General features: G+C 44.7%; 1 protein-coding gene across 3 annotated transcripts in view; it reads left to right on the forward strand.

Moving 5' to 3' along the window:
• The window catches only part of PNPLA8 (patatin like phospholipase domain containing 8), a 75,136-nt gene that overhangs the window by 36,122 nt on the left and 18,091 nt on the right, over positions 1-20,923 (forward strand). For all 3 annotated transcript variants that reach the window (XM_029073572.2, XM_029073571.2, XM_039913199.1), the window contains 3 exons: positions 530-701; positions 3,263-3,320; positions 14,123-14,317. In XM_029073572.2, coding sequence (XP_028929405.1) covers positions 530-701; positions 3,263-3,320; positions 14,123-14,317 — 425 coding nt within the window. The remainder of the gene's footprint in view (positions 1-529; positions 702-3,262; positions 3,321-14,122; positions 14,318-20,923) is intronic.

A 20,923-nucleotide genomic window follows, 5' to 3' on the forward strand; every position in this document is an offset into this window, starting at 1 on the left:
ACTCGCATTTCTACCTGCACTCTGCCCACAGGTTGTTTGTGTCTGTTGCCCACGCCTCCTCTCCACTAACCCTCTTCCTGACCCACTACAGATTTGTTTTCAACTTTTTCACTCCACTGAGACCACACTCTCCAAAAACCACTTCATAGCCAGGTCCTTATCCTCCTTCCCTTCCCTGGCCACCTTCGACACCACTGACCTGGAACAATATCAAACCTAGATTTCACCAACGTGGTACTCATCTGCTGCTTCTACCTCTCTGCTTATTTTTTCTCAGCCTCATTCTTCTGTCTTTCTCTTGGGCAGCTCAGCTGCTGCCATGGCTTTTATTACCATTTCTGCGCAGATGAGTCGCAAATATACTTGACTAGCCCTGACCTCTCTCCTGCTATATAAGTTTAGAGTCCTCTTACTTAGAGGAGATCTCCATATTGTCAATATATTATTCTCCCTAATTATGTTTTCAGTTTTAAGGCAGCTTAAATACCTGTAAACTTATGTCTTAGAAGGAAACTTTTGTCTTTTACAGGTGCTATATTAGCTTTCATGTTGGGGCTGTTTCATATGTCCCTGGATGAATGTGAGGAGCTCTACCGTAAATTGGGATCAGATGTGTTTTCACAGAATGTCATTGTTGGAACAGTCAAAATGGGTTGGAGCCATGCATTTTATGACAGTCAAATCTGGGAAAAGATACTCAAGTAAGTTACAGTTATTGTACCAGCCATTTTGATAAGCTTATTGAAAAATTTTAGTTGAAGACAGTTAATGGGATTCATCTCTGAAATGTAGATTTCCCTTCCTACCTATGTGTTTCCCAAAGTCTATTTGGAATAATTGTGTCCATTTTTTTGCGTGTCATTTTGGCTACAGTAGTGGTGGGGGTCGTAGGAGTAATATAAGTTTTTATTGAATGCCCACTACTAGTGTAGGGAGCTCTTAAGACACAATCTCTGCCACCAAGAAACTTGTATTTTAAAGAGGAGACTAATCCTATATGTCATTCAGCCCTAGCTGAGCTTGCAAAGTCTGGCCCTAGGCTCATATCATTTATTTGTCAATTTATTTATGGCATTTGTTGAGTGTCTACTATGTGTCTGACACTATACTAAACTCTGGGATAGATACAAACTAATCAAGAGTTACACAGTCTCTGACCATTTTACAGATGAGGTAACTGAGACACAGAGAAGTTAAGTGGCCTGTCCAAGGTCACACAGCAGACAAGTGGTGGAGTTGGAATTTAGCCTCTGTTATCTTCCCCAATGTTGCGTATAGTGCTTTGCACATAGTGAGTGCTTAAAAAATACCACTAAATGAATGGATGAATAAAACACTTTGCACCGCCCCCACACACACAGTTACTTGCTCTCTGATTGCCAGCCTCAACTTCTTTTACCAGTGGCTTCGTACCCTCTGCTTTCAAACTTGCCCAGATATCTCCTCTCCTAAGAAAACCTCCCGTGATCCCACTGCACCCTCCAGTTATTGCCCCATCTGCATCCTACCGTTCCTTTCCAAACTCCTCAAACAAGTTTGAATCCACTGCCTCCCTTTTCCTCTCCTTGTCCTCCTACACCCTGGCTTCCTTCCTCTCCACTGTAATGAAACTGCTCTCTCCGAGGCCACATGGAAGGTCACTTGCAAGGTCACTTGAGAAGCAGCATGGCTTAGTGGATAGAGCATGGGTCTGGGAGTCAGAAAGTCATGAGTTCTAATTCTGGTTCCACCACTTGTCTGCTCTGTGGCCTTGGGCAAATCACTTCGCTTCTCTGTGCCGCAGCTCCCTCTTCTGTAAAAGGAGGATTGAGACTGTGAGCCCCATGTGGGACAGGGACTATATCCAACCCAATTATCTTGTATCTACCCCAACACTTTGAACAGTGCCTGGCAAATAGTAAGTGCTAAACAAATACCATAATTATTATTAATATTATCATTACCACTAATGACCTCTTCCTGGACAAGTACAGTGGACTGCACTCCATCTTCATCTTCGTACACTTCTCAGCAGCTTTTGATACTGTGGACCATTCCTTTTCTTATCTAAATACTATATAACTTTGGTTTCACTGACACTATCTTCTTCTAGTTCTCCTCCTACCTCCCTGGCCACTCTTTCACTTCCCTCAACCCACTATTTTCAGTTGTCCCTCAATCAATCAATAAGTGGCATTTACTGAGTGCTTACTTTGTGCAGAATACTGTACTAAGCACTTGGGACAGTACGATATAACAAAGGTGATACTTTCCCAGCCCACAAGGAGCTTACAATCTACAAGGGGAGACAGACATATTAAATCACAGGTATGTACATAAATGTTGTAGGGCTGAGGGTGGGGTGAGTGCCTAAAGGGTACAGAACCAAATGCGTAGGTGACGCAAAAGGGAGAGGGAATAGGAGAAAAGATGGCTTACTCGGAAGGCCTCTTGGAGGAGATGCGATTTTGTTAAGTCTTTGAAGGTGGAGAGAGTGGTGGTCTGTCAAATGAAGGGGGAAGAAGTCCCAAACCAGAGGGAGGACATGGACAAGAGGCTGCTGCCAAAATAGAGGAGATTGAGCTAGAGTGCACAGATTGGGATTTAGAGGAGCAAAGTGAATGGGTTGGGTTGTGGTAAGAAATCAGCGAGTTTAGATGGGAGGGGGCAGGGTGACTGAGTAAAGCCAATGGTAAGGCGTGTCCGTTTGATGCAGGGGTGGACGGGAAACCACTGGAGGTTCTTGAGTTTTGGGTTCCTTTCTTTTTTTCATTTACACCCACCCCAGCCCCTACCCCTCTTCTCTGCAGTCTCGTATTTCCTCCCGCTTTCAGGATATCTCAATTTGAGTGCCCTGCTGATGCTCAAATTTAACATGTCCCAAATTATACTCTTCATCTTCCCGTGGAGGTCAAATCCCAAGAGCCCGCAAAGAGTCCACAGTGTGGGCCTAGGCTGCACCTGTAACTCCACTGTATTGTACTTTCCCAAGTGCTTAGCACAGTGATTCATAGTGTAAAACTTTGAATTTTGTAGGCATGTATTGTTTTCAGGTAATGACCCCTCCAGGCCTTAAGCTCCTTATGGACAGGAAACAAGTCTGCTAATTCTGTTGTATTGTATGGTCCCAAACTCAGTATAATGGTCTCCACATAGTAAGTGCTCAGTAAATACCATTTATTAATCAACTGATGAGACAGATAGAATAAGCATACATAGTTTTGGGTTTTGATCATTTGATTATGTTGAATAAAAATTACCTTTTCTTTTTTATTTTCTGAAGGGAAAAAGTGGGATCCCAACTAATGATTGAGACAGCAAGAAATCCCCACTGTCCTAAGGTAAGTAAATAATTTGGTTCCCTGCTTAATTGCAATATCCTTGAGGCCAGGGATCATATGGGTAGATATACATACACACACACACACACACACACACACACACACTACATTCAATTGAGTCAATCAGTAGTATTTATTTAGTGTCTGCTCTATGCAGATCATTGCACTAAGCACTTGAAAGATTACTGATTATTCTCTTTTTAATTCTGTCTATTGAGTGAAAGCCCCTGGTGTAAGGAACCAATGTTCTTGCTTCTGTTGTACTTTCCCAAGTGCTTACTAAAATGCTTTGCCCAAGCAGATGCTTAACTCCCGTTAATTGATTTACAAAACAAGGCAACCAGCTGTTCTGCATTTCCACTGAAAACTGGAACTTTATTAAATTATTGCATGAGTGATTAATATAGATATGGAAGGATAATGTCATTAATCTTAATTGTGGTATGTAAGTGCTTACTACATGCCAGGCACTGTACTGAGCACTGGAGTGGATACAGTAGAATCAGAGTGGATACAGTCACTGTCGCATGTGGGGCTTATGGTCTTAATCCTTCTTTTACAAATGAGGTCACTGAGGCAGAGAGAAGTGAAGTGACTTGCCTAAGGTCACACATCAGACGTGGTGCCGGGATTAGAACCCAGGTCCTTCTGACTTGCAAGCCCGTGCTCTATCCAGTAGGCCATGCTGCTTCTCTGTTCTTACATAGCTTGTGCTGTCCTTCCTAACGATAGCTACTCACCATCTTTTTAACTCTAATATTCAGTCTGTGGCCAAATGCTGCTGTTTCTTCCTCCACAACATTTCCCAGGTCTGCCCTTCCTTGCCCTTCCTTCCAGCCTTGCGCTTTCACGTACCAACCTTTTCGCTGTACCTCGATCTTGTCTATCTCGCTTGCCGACCCCTCGCCCACATCCTGCCTCTGGCCTGAAATGCCCTCCCTCCTCAAATCCGACAGACGGTTAATCTCCCCTCCTTCAAACCTTATTGAAGGCACATCTCTTCCAAGAGGCCTTTCATGACTAAGCTCCCCTTTCCTCTTCTCCCACTCCCTTCTGCGTCACCCTGACCTGCTCCCTTTGTTCTTATCCCCTTCCAGCCCCACAGCACTTATGTATTTGTCTGTTATTGATTTATATTAATGTCTGTCTCCCCGTCTCTAAACTGTAAGCTCGTTGTGGGCAGGGAACGTGCCTGTTCATTTTTATATTGTTCTCTCCCAAACGCTCAGTACAGTGTTCTGCACACAGTAAGCGCTCAATAAATACAATTGAATGAAAGAAGGAACATGCCCCTCATAGTATCCTGGAAGTAATAGGACTGAGGTTAGTCCACTGTTTTTAACCAGTCAAGCCCAATGAAAAGAGCACAGGCTTGGGAGTCAGAGGTCGTGTGTTCTAATCCCAACCCCGCCACTTGTCAGCTGTGTGACTTTCAACAAGTCACTTAACTTCTCTGACCCCGGTTACCTCATCTGTAAAATGGGGATTAGGACTGTGAGCTCCATGTGGGACAACCTGATTACCTTGTATCCCCCCAGCACTTAGGACAGTGCTTGGCAGATAGTAAGCACTTAACAAATGCTATCATTATTATTATTATTATTATATATTGAGTTTTCTCTGAGCGCTTGGAAAACTGCAAGAGAGTTAGTAAATACAATCCTTGTCCTCAAGAAGCTTATAATATAAATGGAGAGCCAGGGCAGTAAAATAAATGGCAGTTAGGAGGAAGCAACCAACAGAGAAGATATGTACTTAAGGGTTATGTGGGCAGGAGATGGGGTGAATATCTATGTGCTTAGGGGTGAGGATTCCAGTGCTTAAGCTTTTAAGGGAAAGCTCCATCATGTCCGCCAGTACACATCTCCACAGCACCACTGAAGGTACAGAATGAGCGCCATCCTTATGACAGACAGTAAAGAAACCATAAAGACATGGGAACAACAGTTCAACAATCCACTTAACTCGGCTTCTGCCACTTAGGAAGCTGATTCATGAAGAAGAGTTTAATTGCCACCATATGAGACTAAGGCTTTTGTTCTGAGACTTATGAAGTCACCACTGTAGTTAAACCCTCAAGAACTCAATGAATAGTATTTATTGAGTACCTATTATTTGCTGAGCATTGAAGAAAACACCTGAGAGCATATGGTAAAAATGTCGAAGACATAACTCTGTCTCATCTTTATCAAGCAGAAATTCCTGCCATTGACTTCAAGCCTCTCCCCTAGCTTTCTTCATCTTACACATTGGCTCTTTCCCTCACTTACCTTCTGAAGGGCAGCTGGCTCTCGACTCCCCCACCCCGGCCTCTTGCTTGTCACGGTTTGCCCTGCTCAGAACTCCCTCTTCTTCAGTCTGCCATATCACAGCTCTCTCCGTCTTCAGAGTACACCTGAAATATATCACCCTCTCCAGTAAACTTTTTCCATTTAATTCCCAGCATCCGAAGTAGAATCAACCCAACAGTCAGCCTTAGGATTTGTGTTTTTATTCCCTCCCACAGCACATAGGTTTTGAGCTTCAGGTACTACTGTCAATTGATTCATTTATTCATCTATTTCCTCTTCCCATTTGTTACTGCTAAGGATATCCTTGCTCTTCCTCCTGCTCCCTCTGGTTGTAACTAGTTTGTCTTCTTCATTTGATTGTCAGCTCCTTGAAGGTCGGGATTTGACCCAACTGCTTAGATCATCAGTCTGCTTCCAGAAGTAGTTCAGTATGTGCAAGGGATTGGTTGAAGATTAGAGACAACTAAATGATTTTATGAATTCCTTTTACGATTGTAAGAAGTGTCACCGTGATCTTTGATCCCAAAACAGAGCTATATATAGTAACAGCTTGCTATCCACTGTGCCTGGGGAAGAGTAAATGATGACCAGTCATATATGCTGAATATTTAGGAGTCAGGTCTGTGCAGGAGCCATTACATAATCACACATGGATCAAAGTCACCTATTTGCCGAGTGCATTGGGAGATAAGGTGTACTTTAAGTTACTTGAGGAAAATAATTGTTTGTGAATCACACTGGCAAATTGATGAAGATATAGCTTGAAACCAGAGGAACACACCTCTGGGTGAGAACTGAAGCGACTGCAAATTAGATTAACAGAGAATGTTTACATATACCCCAGGCAGCTGCACTTCTCTGAGAAGACTTAAATTCCTTTTCTACCAGCCATCCGTTGACCAGGTTTGCCCAAATTTGGGCACCTTCCATTATTAAGATATTCCTATCTCTGAATTTTTCCATCTGATAAGATGTCAGGTAGAGTTTTTATTGTGACTATGTATGTAGCTGCCCTTTGGGTTAGACGATGTTACTAGATCTTCCCCTCTCTGTCTGTCTGTCTTTCTCTGTGGTTCCCTTGCTCAAGCCCTGCCCTGAGCTCCATACCCTTTCACATCCCACTGATCATCACCCTCCCCATCTGCAAAGTCGTACTAAAATCACATCTCCTACAGGAAGTCTTTCCTGACTAACCTCGCATCCACCCACCCAATATTCCCTTCCCTCTTGTGTCACATATGTACTTTAATCTGTGTCCCTTAGCTACCTGCCCTCAGCACTTAACTGTATATCCTTTGATTGCTACCCCTACCTGTATTTTATTCGTGTCTGCCTCCCCCACTAGATTGTAAGATCGTTGAAGGCAGGGATTGCGTTTCCTAATCCTATTGTGTTCTTCCAGTGCTCTGCACACAGTAAATACTTAATAAATTCTGTTGACGATTGATATTTCTTTTATGAATCAATGTGGTGAGTGTGGCTGATAAAACCAGTATATGACCCACATCTCCTCCACAACATTTCACTTCCTCCCCACCAATAACACCTCCATGCACATCTTCCTTCTCCAACCACAACATGGGAATTTTTGCTCCTCTCACTTCCCGAGTTCATAGTCTCCCAAAGTCACATGACCTCTTCAGAGCCAAATTCAGTGAGCTCTCTACTCTGTCCTAATCCTCTTTGACCATCTCTGACCCCAAGGATCACCCTCTTCTTCTTAGAACACTGTAAGATCTCTTTTGGCATACTCAGGACTGTCCCGACTCTCCTACTTATCCAGCTGTTCCTTCTCCGATTCATTGGCTTCTCATGCCCTTACTGGAAGTCCCCCAAGGCTCTCTGCTGAGTCCCTCACTTTTCTCACGCTGCATTAACTCACGGGGACCTCACCCACTCATACCTCTCCAGCTACCACCTCTTGCAGGAGACTCACGAATCTTCTCCTCTAGACCTGTTCCACGCTCCAATCCCAAATCTCCTCTTGCCTCCAGAACCTTTCCACTTGAGCGGGTCGTTGGCACCTCAAATTCAACATGTATAAAACTGACCTTTCCATTTTTCCTCTTCAACCCGCCGCCTTTCCCAACTGCTCAATTTCCCTTGAAAATAACTCCTCCTTTGAGACTCATGCCTGCAATTTTGGAATCATCGCCAACAGCTCTCGGTTATTCAGCTCTCACATCTAATATACTGCTAAAACCTGCTGATTTTTCCACAGTAACATCTCTCAGATCTGCCCCTTTCTTCCATTTATACAGCCATTATCTTCAAGCATTTGTCATGTCACACTTGATCTATTGTATCACCTCCTCAATAGGCCCCCTGCCTCCAACCTCCTCTTCCTTCATTCCAGCCTCCACTCTGGTGTCCTGATCATCTTCCTTCTTCCTTCTCCCCAAAACCTTCCATTGGTTTTCCATTTTCCCTCCTTCCCTCTGCCCCACATCAAGGAACGACTCCTTTCCACTAGCCTCTAGGCTTTCCGCCAACCCTCTCCATCTTAATGAGGTGGGCATTAGGTAGTCTGATGCTTGAAGTCTTCACTCTGCCCAACCCCTTCTCTTGAATGTACCCCAAGCATAGCTTGTTCATTCATTCATTCAATCATATTTATTGAGCGCTTACTCTGTGTAGAACACTGTACTAAGTGCTTGGGAAAATGCAGTATAACAATAAACAGGCACATTTCTCTGCCCACAGTGAGCACAGTTTAGAGAGGGAGACAGACATTAATATAAATAGATTACAGATACGTACCTAAGGGCTATGAGGCTGGGACGAGGGATGAATAAAGGGAGCAAATCAGGGCAATGCAGAAGGAAGTGGGAGAAAGAAGAAAAGGGGACTTAATCAGGGAAAGCCTCTTGGAGGAGATGTGCCTTCAATAAGGCTTTGAAGAGCGGGGAGTAATTGTCAGATTTTAGGAGGGAGGGTGTTCCAGGCCAGAGGGAGGACGTGGGTGAGGGGTCGGTGGCGAGATAGATCAAGGTACAGTGAGTAGGTTAGCATCAGAGGAGCAAAGTGTGTGGGCTGGGGTGTAGTAGGAGAGTAGCAAGGTGAGGTAGGAGGGGGCAGGGTGATTGAGTGCTTTGAAGTCACTGGTGAGGAGTTTTTGTTTGTAGAGGTGGAATGGGCAACTACTGGAATTTCTTAAGGAGTGGGGTAACATGTCCTGAATGTTTTTGTAGAAAAATGATCCAGACAGCAGAGTGAAGTATGGACTAGAGTGGGGAGAATAAGAGGCTGGGAAGTCAGCAAGGAAGCTCATAGAGTAATCAAGACAGGAGAGTTTAAGTGATTGTATTAACATGGTAGCTGTTTGGATTGAGAAGAAAGGCTGGATTTTAGCGATTTTGTGAAGGTGGAATCTACAGAATTTAATGATGGATTGAATATGTGGGTTGAATGACAGAAAGAAGTTAAATATAACACCAAGGTTGTGAGCTTGTGAGAAGGGAAGGATGGTGGTGCCGTCTACAGTGATGGGAAAGTCACAGGAAGGACAAGGTTTGGGTGGGAAAATAAGGAGTTCTGTTTTGGACTTGTTAAACCTGAGGTGACGGGAGGACATCCAAATAGAGATGTCTCGAAGGTAGGAGGAAATGCAAGACTGCAGAGAGGGAGAAAGATCAGGGCTGGAGATGTAAATTTGGATATCGTCTGCTCAGAAATGGTAGTTGAAGCCATGGGAGCGAATGAGTTCTCCAAGGGAGTGTATGTAGATGGAGAATAGAAAGGGACCCAGAACTCAACCTTGAGGGACCCCCACAGTTGGTGGGAGACTGAGGGTGAGCCCGCAAAGGTGACTGAGAATGAGTGGCCAGAGAGATAAGAGAATAAGAGGAGAACCAAGAGAGGACATTGTCAGTGAAGCCAAGGTTGGATAATGTTTCCAGGAGAAGGGGCTGGTCGACATTGTCGGAAGGCAGCTGAGAGGTCAAGGAAGATTACGATGGATTAGAGGGTATTGGATTTGGCAAGAAGGAGATCATTCCTCTGTCCCTTTGCTCGGGTTCTCCCCTGGCACCTGGAACTCCCTTCCCCCCACAAATCTGGCAGATTGAATTCTTCTGTCTTCAAAACCCCTCTCAAATCTCAGCTCGTCCAAGCAAGCCCTCCCCGGCTAATTATTTGTATTCCAAATTTCATAAACTCATCAGCTGCCTCTTTCCCTTATATTCATGCCCATTCTCAGAGCTTGTGAATGTCTTTCTGATTGCACATTTCATTTTCTCTTTTCTGATTTCACTGCTTGTGAATATTCCTATTTCTGTCTCCTCCAATTGAGTGTAAGATTCTTGTGCTTCTGTTTTACATCCCAAGTGCTTAGTACAATTCATTGCACTCAATAGATGCTACTGCAACACGCAGTGAAGCTTATGAAAAAGAAAACCGAGGAAGTTGTGTTGCACAACCAGTAAGCCTTCACCACTCTCCCCATACATCCCACCTCTGTGGGAAATAGGAGTTCCAGAAAGCCGTAACTCCTGCAACGCCGCTACCAAATTACTTCCAGCTCTGCAGTGTCGCATGCGTGGAGTCTGGAAACAAGCACCTAGATGGACCAGTCGGGAAATTTGCTGCAGCTCCCGGTTCACCTGGCACTCCTTGGCAAGCTGTACAGACCCCACTGGAATTGGCCATGGCACCAGCTAGTCTTTCAGGGATGGGGAGTGGGTAGGGCATCTGCTATTCTTCGGTGGTTGCCTTCCACTTCCATAAATTTTGCCAGATGCACTATATAAGAGCCCCTCCAATTTCGAGACGATGCCAATGATGGTGAAGGCCAGCCGGAAAAACCAAGGAAGGACTTATCACATGGTCCACGTGCCAAAACCATCCGTGATTACACTGTTGAGTTCGTTGTTTGCAGCACCTGAGACTTCACTTTCTCTTCTTCCTCTTACGATTCTCTCAGAACCTCTGATCAAAAAGAGTGGCTCACTGCTTGACGACATCGGCCACAGTTGTCTCCTAGTCTATAGTCCAGGGTTCCAGATTGACTGAGGCATTGTCTTACGGCTTCGTTTTAATGTTTCCTCTGCCTCCCTTATTGTCTGTCACCCCGTTTCTCATCACCATAACAGTACCTGTTTGAGTAGGCTACTGTAAATCATTCAGATCTCTGGGTTGAGGTGTGCATAGCTTCAAAACTAAAAGATTAGTTTTGTTAAATCCCTAACTTGTCTTTTTGTTGACCCATCTTCCTATCATTCATATATCTATCTCTTTAAATAGATGTCTATCATTCATTTTCTTGTAAACTCATGATACGTTATGATGTGGTGATAGGTGAATATACCTCGGTTTTTTAGGGGGACTTGTTTATTCCTTATGTTTCTCTCTGGCATTCCACCAACTCTGTGAATTCGCAGAAACCTTTGAAAATATTGATGCTGTATGTCTGCACAGCTTCTAGGGGTGGTGAATTCCATATGTTTACCACCCACTGTGTGAAGAACAATCTCTTTCTCTGTGTCTTGAACTTACTTGCTTCAAGCTTCAGTGGGTACTCCTTTGTCCTCGTGGTGTGGTATTTGGTGAATAACAGACACATTTTTTCCCCCGTCCACTCCCTAGAGGATTTGTACGTTTCTTCGCAGCAGGCTTTGTCTTTCCATACTGAACAGTCATCATCTCTCAGTGTATTCTTGGGGTAGAATCTACATGAACCCTGATCATTGTAGATGTCCTTCTCTTTACCTCATCCAGCAATTTGCTACCCTTCTGTCAACGGAGTGTCTTCGACTACCTGGAGAACAGGTTGAGATCTTGCAGATACCCACAAATCCTCTAGACTATAAGCTCATGTAGGTAGGGAATGTATCTGTTATACTGTACTCTCCCAAGCAGTGCTCTGCCCACAGTAAGCGCTCAATAAATACAATTGACTGCCTGACTGAATCACCTGTCCTGTTGTCCATGTCCTTGCCATAACCAACAGGCTTGTGTTATCAGATCAGAGTTACTTTAACTCCATAACAACATGCTAGTCCAAACACACAGTGCAGACATGTATTATGCAGAGCCACCGGCTTTTCTTCTCAAGTTTCGGGGCAGATTTAGAGTCGAGCATCAAGGGGATGGGGCCGTGAGGGAGGGGAAGAAAAGGAGTGAAGGGGAAAGGAAAGGAGGTGAAGAGGAGAAGAATGCAAAGAAAAGAGGTGGGAGGGAGAGAAAAGTAAGAAGGCACTTGAGACTGTCTCTTACAGTGCTCTGCACACAGTAAGTGCTCTGTTCATACGATCGACCGATTGATTCTTTTGCTCTCAATCCCAAAGCGCAGGTTCTCAGTCCTTTTGGCTTCTACAGGGCTGAGGCTCAGCTCTCATTTTCCACAGGAGACTCTGTCTTAGTCACGACCCTCTCTAGTGCCTTGTACAGTGCTCTGTATAGAGTACGCACCCAAAAAATTAGCTTACCCTTCCTGCTACATTGCTGCCATTATCAACCCATCTCTTCCGGTACCACTGCCATTATTAGCTCATTGTCACCGGGCTGGGGAGCTAGACCAGAAGCTGCCCTTGCCCCAGGACTGGTGCCCCTTCCTTGCCAACCACACTGCACGTGGCCCCCACCAGGTTGGAAGGTTGGTCTATCGGTAGCTCCGGGCCCTGTGCCTATTAGGGCAGGCCCTCAGGGCCATAGCACCCTCTCTCTGCCAAACACACTCTCCCCAACTCATGCTTCTGAGATGGCTCCAGCGCAGCTGTCCCACCTGTATCGCTGCTACTGTTTGCTGGTAATGATGGTAAGCAGGCAGAATGTCTGTGGGCAGGGAATGTATCAGCCGAGTCTGTTCTAGTGTTGTAATGTCCTTTCCCAAATCCTTAGTGCAGTGCTCTGCACATAGTAAGCGCCTAGTAAATTCCATCGATCGACCGATCGATGCCAGGAAGGGAAGGGAAACAGCGGGCCTGAGCAGCTCGTCCGGACATTCCCCAGGGCCACAGGGGCCAGAGCAGCTTTATTTCTGAATGCCAGCCTCCAGCTCCCCGCTGGCTTCGCCATGGCCTGCTCTGCCTTCCCAATCTCCTTTCCCGACCTTTCTCCCCTCGCCTCGGTCTTACACATATACTGACCCCTTTGTTCTTCACTTCCTGCCTTCTCTCTGTCTATTCCCACCCAAACTGCTTCTCTCCTTGTTTGCTCCTAAATATGAGTCTATATGTTGTTGTCCTTCATCCTCAAAGAAGACTCTTCTAACAGTGAACTCACAGGGCATATGGGAGTCGAAGAGTCCTCGCTGCTTTTGTAATGGTATTTGTTAAGCATTGTGCTGATAAGAAGGCTGTCCCTTGATGGGCAGTCCTTTTGGATGTTTTCAGCTCTGGGCACTGGTCATTTTCACCTTCTTTTATCCTCAGTCTTAGGGCTGATAAAATAATAGTAATAATTACGGTACTCGGTCAGTGCTTTCTATGTGCCAAGCACTGTTCTAAGCACTGGGGTGGATACAAGTTAATCAGATTGGACGCAGTCCCTGTCCCACAGGGGGCTCACACTCTTAATCCTCATTTTACCAATGAGGTAAATGAGGCCCAAAGAAGTTGTGACTTGCATAAGGTCACACAGCAGACTTGGAGCCAGTTTAGAACCCAGGTCCTTCTGACTCCCAGACCCATGCTCTAGCCACTAAGCCACACTGCTTAGGGTATTTACTGAACACTTGCTGTGCGCAGAGCACTGTACTAAGTGCTTGGGAGAGTATATTACAGGTAGGAGACGCGGTCTCTGCCCTGAGGGACCTTACAATCTAGTGGGAAACTTCCGCTCAAAAAGAGCTGCTCCTTCCTCAAACCATGTCTCCATAGAAAGTGGCTCCCCTCCTCCTGGGGCAAAGTCACAAAAATAGGAGAACCAAAAATAAAAGAGCGTACAGTCTAGAAGCCAGAAATGGATTTCCTTTTTTGCTGCCTTCCTGCTGTCTCTCCATATCCAGGCCCATCCTTCAAATCCCACTTCCCACTCACTGGCAAGAACCACCAGCCAAGTATGAAACCAAAATAACTTCTTTCTCAAATATACTGTGCTCTTCAAAGAGTATTTGTATTTTCCATAGTGGATCACCTTAGAACGTAAGCCCAGTGTGGGCAGGGATTGTCTCTTTATTGCTGAATTGTACTTTCCAAGCACTAAATAAAGTGCTCTGCACACAATAAGCGCTCAATAAAAATGATTGAATTGAATGAATGAAATCTTTTTCTGGTGAAAAAAAACAACAAAAACCAATGCCAGAAAGTGTCCAAATGCAGATTTAAGAGAAATTTCTGTGATTCAAGCCACTAATGTGGCTTTTGATCAATCAATCAGTCAATCAATGGTATTGATTGCTTTCTGTGGGCAGAACACTGTACTGAGCGCATGGGAGAGCACAAGACAGCATATGTTCTCCACCCACAAGGAGCTTACAGTCTAGAGGGGTCATCAGAAGTTAATATAGACAAATTATGGATAGATAAATTGCAGATATTTAATTTGATGTCTCTTTTCTTTTCCACCTTCCAGGTAGCTGCAGTAAGTACCATTGTCAGCAGAGGAACCCCACTGAAAGCATTTGTGTTTAGAAACTACAGTCATTTTCCTGGAGTCAAGTCTCATTATATGGGGAGTTGTCGCTACAAACTGTGGCAAGCCATTAGAGCATCATCTGCTGCACCAGGCTACTTTGCTGAGTACGCCCTGGATAAGGACCTCCATCAGGTGAGTTTTCACCTTTTGCTTTAATAGTTTGTTTCATTTCATTTGGAGTGGTTGGGTCAAATCACTCCTTTTTAAGAAATCACAATGTTTCCGGGCCCGAGATCTTAATGGACCACAAGAGACGTGGTAAAGATGCGGTCATCTTCAAGAGGAAGGGGAAACTTCCCCACAAATGAAAGTAATTTGTCTTTTGCCACATGTTTTATAGAAGGATGATAGTATTTAGTATTCATTGGCAGTGATTCAAGGCACTCTATGGGCAGGGATAATAGCGGCTACCTCCATAAAGTGCTTAATACAGCGTGCAACCCTAAGCAGGTGTTGAATAAATAGTGTCATTGATCAGTCATTCAGTGATATTTATTGAGTGCTTACTTTAAGCAGAGCACTGTACTAAGCATGTGGGAGAGTACAGTGTAATTTAAATGAAAATCATTCATGCAACGAGCCTCTCAGTGTATATTTAAAATGTGTCATTTAGAGCCACCTTCAAAGAACCCTATTTGCCAGTTGACCAATCCAGAATTATTGTGAAAGATTTTCTAAAGAACGATTTAGAAGTCAATGTTTTTACTTGGCTGTGGTTGCTTCAATAAGGGTGGTTGTGTGGCTGCGTTTTTGTCAGCATTTTCGAGATAGGTGTCGCTGTGTGTGTGTGTGGAGGGGAGCCGGGGGATGTTACACTTGGGACTGGATCAGCAGGAGGGTGCAGGGGCGAATGTGAATGGGAATTGTCGGACTGACCATGTAAGTCACCCAGGACAGTGCCAGGGGGTGATGACGTGGGTCAGCATATGCCTGATGTTTGTGGTGCACTGTGGATCAGTGTATATATATGTGTGCGTGCAGGCAGAGTGGGACGGTGAATGTGTGTGTGTGTATATGTGCAGGGTAGTGTGGGTGGGTGAGTGTCGGGGGGGATAGAGTGGGTCAGTGAATATATACGCATGTTTATGTGCAGCAGTGTGAGTGAATATTTTGTGTGGGTGCTGCAGTGTGGTTCAGGGAGTGTGTGTCTTTGTGCATGTAGAGGGAAGTATGGGTCTCTGAATAGACGTGTGTGTCCATCAATGCAGGTTAGCATATATATGTGTGTTGTGCGGGAGTGTAGATCAGTTTGTGTGTGTCTCGGGGTGGGGGGGGGGAGCATGTCAGTGCATGTATGTTTAGGTGGCTAGTGGCTATATATGTGTTATCGTGTGTAAGGGTGGGGGTTAGGGAGTGAGCACAGTCTAGATCCATCCATTCGTTCGGTCGTATTGACTGAGCACTTACTGTGTGCGAATTGCCGTACTCCATGTTGTTATCTGTCCCTTCCTGGCTTTCTCCCTTATTTTTGCCTCATGTTAGGGCAAACCTGAGTGCCAGAAAGTATGGTCATTTTGCTCGTCATTGGTAAATTAATGGAGATATATCTTGAACCTTGCTGAAATTAAAGAACGTGTGATTAGACCAATATAATGTAGCTATGCAGTGCTCCTTTTGTATCCAAAGTGGCACCAGTAGATTTTCTTTTTATCATCTCCTAAGTACTCTACATTATGAAAAAGACAGAACCCAATTGTCTTGGTTCTTGTGTCTGTTGAACAAGGGACATTTATCAGAAGTCATGGCCTGTTTGATAAAATCTTTTTTTAACATTCTGGTCTATTTCTGGACTCTCCTCCTAGGCCGCTTCATTGTGTTCAGTTTCTTGGTGGAAAAATTGTCTGTTAAAATCTGTAATGCACTGCTGCTGAGAATGGAGTATCAGAAAATGTGATCTTGGCCATCCCATGAGAATTGCAACGTGGCTTCGTGGAATGAGCATGGGCTTGGGAGGCAGAGGTTGTCGGTTCTAATCCTGGCTCTTCCACTTGTCAGCTGTGTGACTTTGGGCAAGTCACTTAACTTCTCTGTACCTCAGTTACCTCATCTGTAAAATGGAGATTGACTGTGAGCCCTAAGTGGGACCACCTAATTACCTTGTATCTACCCCAGCGCTTAGAACAGTGGTTGGCACGTAGTAAGCGCTTAACAAACACCATCATTATTACTATTATTATTAAGCGAAGGAGACCCCAGGATTGGGAGTGATGGAAGACAGTGTGGAAAGAAACAAAATGTTGTTCCATCACACGAGTGTTCGGATCTGGGAGTAACTTGCTGGAGAGGGGGGGAGAGAAGGGGAGACTGAGAACAGAGAAGAAGAATGAATAGAAAAGAGTGAGAGATCTGAGAGTGAAGAGGTGTGATCAGGGAGAGTGATCAAGGAAGGCAGCTTCACGTATAGAGGAAAGTGTTGAAAAGGAGATTATTTGATTTCAAGAAAAACTGAATTCGGGAACCTGAATCTTTACCCTGAGTTTATGAAAGAGAAAGGAATCGTACATGTTTTACATCAACTTGACTTTGCTACTGCATCAGCCTCCTCCCTGAACTCCCTGCCTCCAACCTCACCTTTCTTCACTCCATGCTTCACTCTGCTGCCTGCATCATTTTGCACATCTCCTTACTCCACATGGTTCTCCAATATGTTTTTTTTGTTTTTGTCTTTGTTATTTTTTATTATGGCACTTCTTAAGCACTTACTATTTGCCAAGCAGTTTTTCTAATCTCTGGAGTAGTTCAAATTAATCAATTTGGACACAGTCCATGTCCCACATGGGGCTCACCAACTTAATACCCTTTTACAGATGAGGGAATTGAGGTCTGATCTCATCTGTCTCGCCACTGACCCTTTCCCCACATCCTCCCACTGGCCTGGAACTCCCTCCCCCTTCATACATGACAAACCACACCCCTCCTCACCTTCAAAGCCTTGCTAAAGTCACTCCTTCTTCAGGAGACCTTCCCCGATCAAGCCCTCTTTTCCCGACTTCCTCTCCATTTTGTGTCTATGCACTTAGACCCTTTAAGCACTTGATATTCACACCATCCTCAGCCCCACAGCACTTATGTACATATTCAGAATGTGTATCTTTCTTCCCCTCTATACTGTAATCTCATGGGCAGGGAATGTACTTACAACTCTGTTGAATTGTACTCTCCCAACTGCTTAGTATAGTGCTCTACACACAGTAAACAATAAATACCTCTAATTGACCAACTGGGGAAACAGAGTAAGTGAGAGTAAGAGTAAGAGAGTAAGTAAGAGGCATGAGAGTTGGGAGTTATTTTATGAAGCAGGAGGAGATTTGGACTGAGGCTTCCTCCTATGTGTAATTCATTTTAGTCTCTGTCTTCCCTGTTAGACTGTAGGATCCTTGAAGACAGGGATCATGCCTACTAATTCTTTTGTACTTCCCCAAGCACTCAGTACTGTAGTCTGTGCACCGTAGGCTCTCCACGAATATACTATTGATTAATTTATAACGGCACAAGAAAAGATTGTAGCTATACGGAGCAGGTGGGAGGCCTCCTGAGAAACAGCTGGAGAGGAAGAGAAAGAGGGGGAAGTAAAATGGTGAGAACACTTGTGAAGTTCATGCCTAATGATTTCTGTTTCGCAGAATAGATGGTGAGATCATCCCATCCCATAGGCAAGTGGTGGGGACGTTGGGGCTTCAGGAGGGCCTTTAAGGGTTGGAGCGGTTGATGGGAGTTGTGGGTGTGGAAGTCAGTGAGAGAGCTGGAAATAGCTGGAAGCAGAAGAGAGAACGGAATTCCAGCAGGATATAGTGTATTTGAAAAGTCAGTCGGTCCAGTGCCTGGATTTCTGCCAGCTGCATTCAGCTGTATAATCAATCAATAGTATTTATTTTGCACCTACTCCGTGCAGATCTCTTTAAATGCTTGGGTTAGTACAGTAGAAATAGGAGGCTTAATCTCTGTCCTTAAGGAGCTTGCAGTTGAGTGGGGAAGACAGACTGGGGAGCAATAGAATATAAAAATAGTACTTGTAGTATTTATTTAAACACTTACTGCATTCAAAGCACTGCAGTCTGCTCTGGGGAAAAGTACACAGATTAAAAGTAGACTAGGTCCTTGCCTCGCAAGAAGCGCACAGTGTAAGAATGAGGATGGGGGAAAGGAGGATTAGTGATAGACCCACAGGAAAAGTGAAATAAAGAAAGAAAGCAATCTATAAAGACAAAGACAAAAATAAATGTAATACCAGTTATAGTAATAGTGAGATTTATTAAGCACTTACCGTGTGTCAAACACTATACTAAATGCTAGGGTAGATAGCTAATCAGATGGGACTCACCATCTAAATAAGAACAGGTGTTTTAGACCCCATTTTACAGATGAGGAAACTGAGGCACAGAGAAGTTAAGCAGTTTGCCCCGAGTCACACAGCAGGCAAAGGGTAGAGCCAGGAATAGAACTCGGGTCCTCTGACTCCCAGGTCCATGCTCTTTCTGCTAGGCCACAGTACTTCCCTCCTCGTCACTCAGGCAGAGCAGTTTAATCCAAGAGTCACAGTAGCTACACAATAAATACAAGAACTCCAACCCCGATATTCTAAAAATTATGAAAAGCCCCATGCTGCTCCTTCACCCTGAATTCCTCATCTTCCCACTGAACCCTGCCCTTCTAGGACTTTCCCATCACTGTTGACACCACCATCATCTTCCCTGTCTCAAAAGCCTATAATCTTGGCTTCATCTTTGACCAGTTTCTCTCTTTCAACCTGCATATTGTCAGTCACCAAATCCCATCATTTCTGTCTTCATAACGTGTCTAGAATCCACCCCTTCCTCTCCATCCAATCTGTCACCATTCTGGTTGTTACATCCCAGTAGAGTCAATTAGGGATGGGGGGATTCGTGACTCAGATTAACCGATGGGATAAACCATGATATTAAGAATCACAGAAAGAAAACATTTATTAACCTACAGAAAAACATCAAGCGCAACAGATCCTACTTCTGTTAAGCCCTCAAACCGGGGCCGATGAGATCTGTGACACTATTTAAGCCATCACACACGGGACAATGAGAATTTCCTATCGCAAGATGACCAGTCCCTTTTGGGGTTCAGGTCCTTAACAGAACAGACCGGCCTGGGCATCCCCAGGCCAAAAGGTCCCTCGGGCCAACTATACCTGCATCGAGCTTCTTCCACCTAATTATTCTAATCTATCAATTACAGTTACTTTGTGTTCTGTTCTTAGAAGGTGTCTCGCCTGGGGCCCCGTGGGTGTTTCTTCACAAGGAGACTATCTGTCCAGCCCATCGGGATCACATGAAGCGATATGCCGAAGAGCATTCAGTTTAACAAATTATTAATGCAAGGTGCAGACTGCAGTCTTTACTGGTCCAAGCAGTTGTCTTATCCCATCTCGACTACTGCATCACCCTCCCTGCCACCAGCCTCTCCAGGCCATATTTTGCTCTGCTGCCCATGAAATTTTTCTAAAACTTCTTTTTGCAGATATATCCCCTCTCGTCAGAAATCTCCCAGTGACTACCTATCCATCACCGCATCAAACATAAACTCACCATCAGCTGTAAGGCACTAAATCAATTTTCTCTCTATACTTATCCTCATTTCTCTCCCACTACAATGCAGCCCACACACTTTGCTTTTCTGAGCCCAACCTAATTACTGTGCTTCAATCACATCTCTCTCTTTCTGTCTTTCTCACATACACACCACACACACACACCATCAACCCTCAAACCCTCCCTCCCACTTCAAAGATGACAGACCAACACTCTCCCCATCTTCAAAATATTACTAAAAGTACATCTCCTCCAAGAAGCCTTTCCTAATTAAGCTCATTTCTCTCGCCTATTCTCCCTCCCTTCTGCATTGCCTGTGCACTTAGGTCCATGCTTTCTAAGTCTTTTGATATTAACATCAACCCCCACAGGAAATACGTACGTGTCCTTATACCCTGTCGCTTCCCCTCCTGAAATTTATTTAAATGTCTCTTTCCCCTACTAGACTGTAAGCTCCTTGAGCCCAGGGATCATGTCTACCCCCTGACTTTTCCTCCCTCAAGGATTTAGAACAGTGCTTTGCACACATTAAGCACTCAATAAATGATATTGATTGATCCTGCTGCAGTGGAGAGGGTAGCGTGGCACCTAATATTTAGGAAATGACAGCTGCAGGTTGTCTTCTAGGCTGCAGGGCTTGCACTTTGATATAAGAAGAATAGGGAGGCCTCCGGCTGCCATATGCTGTTTGGTGGAAGAGATTGGAGCCGGATGTCGAGGGGAAGATGTGTATATGAGTGCTTCGAGGTGGGGAGAGTGTGAGTCCCCAAGTGCTGAAGTGGTGGTAGTGGGGGAATAGAGTGGGAATATGAGAGTTTAGTCAGGGAAGGTCTCCAAAGGAGGTGTGATTTCAGAAAGGCTAAAAAGCTGGGGAGAGCAGTGGTCTGCCAGGTGTGAATGGAAGGGAGTTCCAAGCAGAAGGGAGGACAGGAGGAACAGGTAGGTGACAGGAGGAATGATGACAAGCAGGTTGGCTTGAGAGGAAGGAAGCATGTAGAAGGAAAGAGCATGGGGCAAGAGCCCAGCACAGCTGCTGGCCCACATTGGGCCAGAACCTTAACCTCTATGGGCCTCAGTAGATGGAGAATACAATAGACTGTGACTCCTCAGGTGGGACAGGGATTGTGTTCAGCATTTAGCATACAGTAAGCAATTAACAGAAGCCATAATAATAGTG

The sequence above is a fragment of the Ornithorhynchus anatinus genome, chromosome 10 (genome assembly GCF_004115215.2).
Source record: "Ornithorhynchus anatinus isolate Pmale09 chromosome 10, mOrnAna1.pri.v4, whole genome shotgun sequence".
In the NCBI taxonomy this organism is placed as follows: domain Eukaryota; kingdom Metazoa; phylum Chordata; class Mammalia; order Monotremata; family Ornithorhynchidae; genus Ornithorhynchus; species Ornithorhynchus anatinus.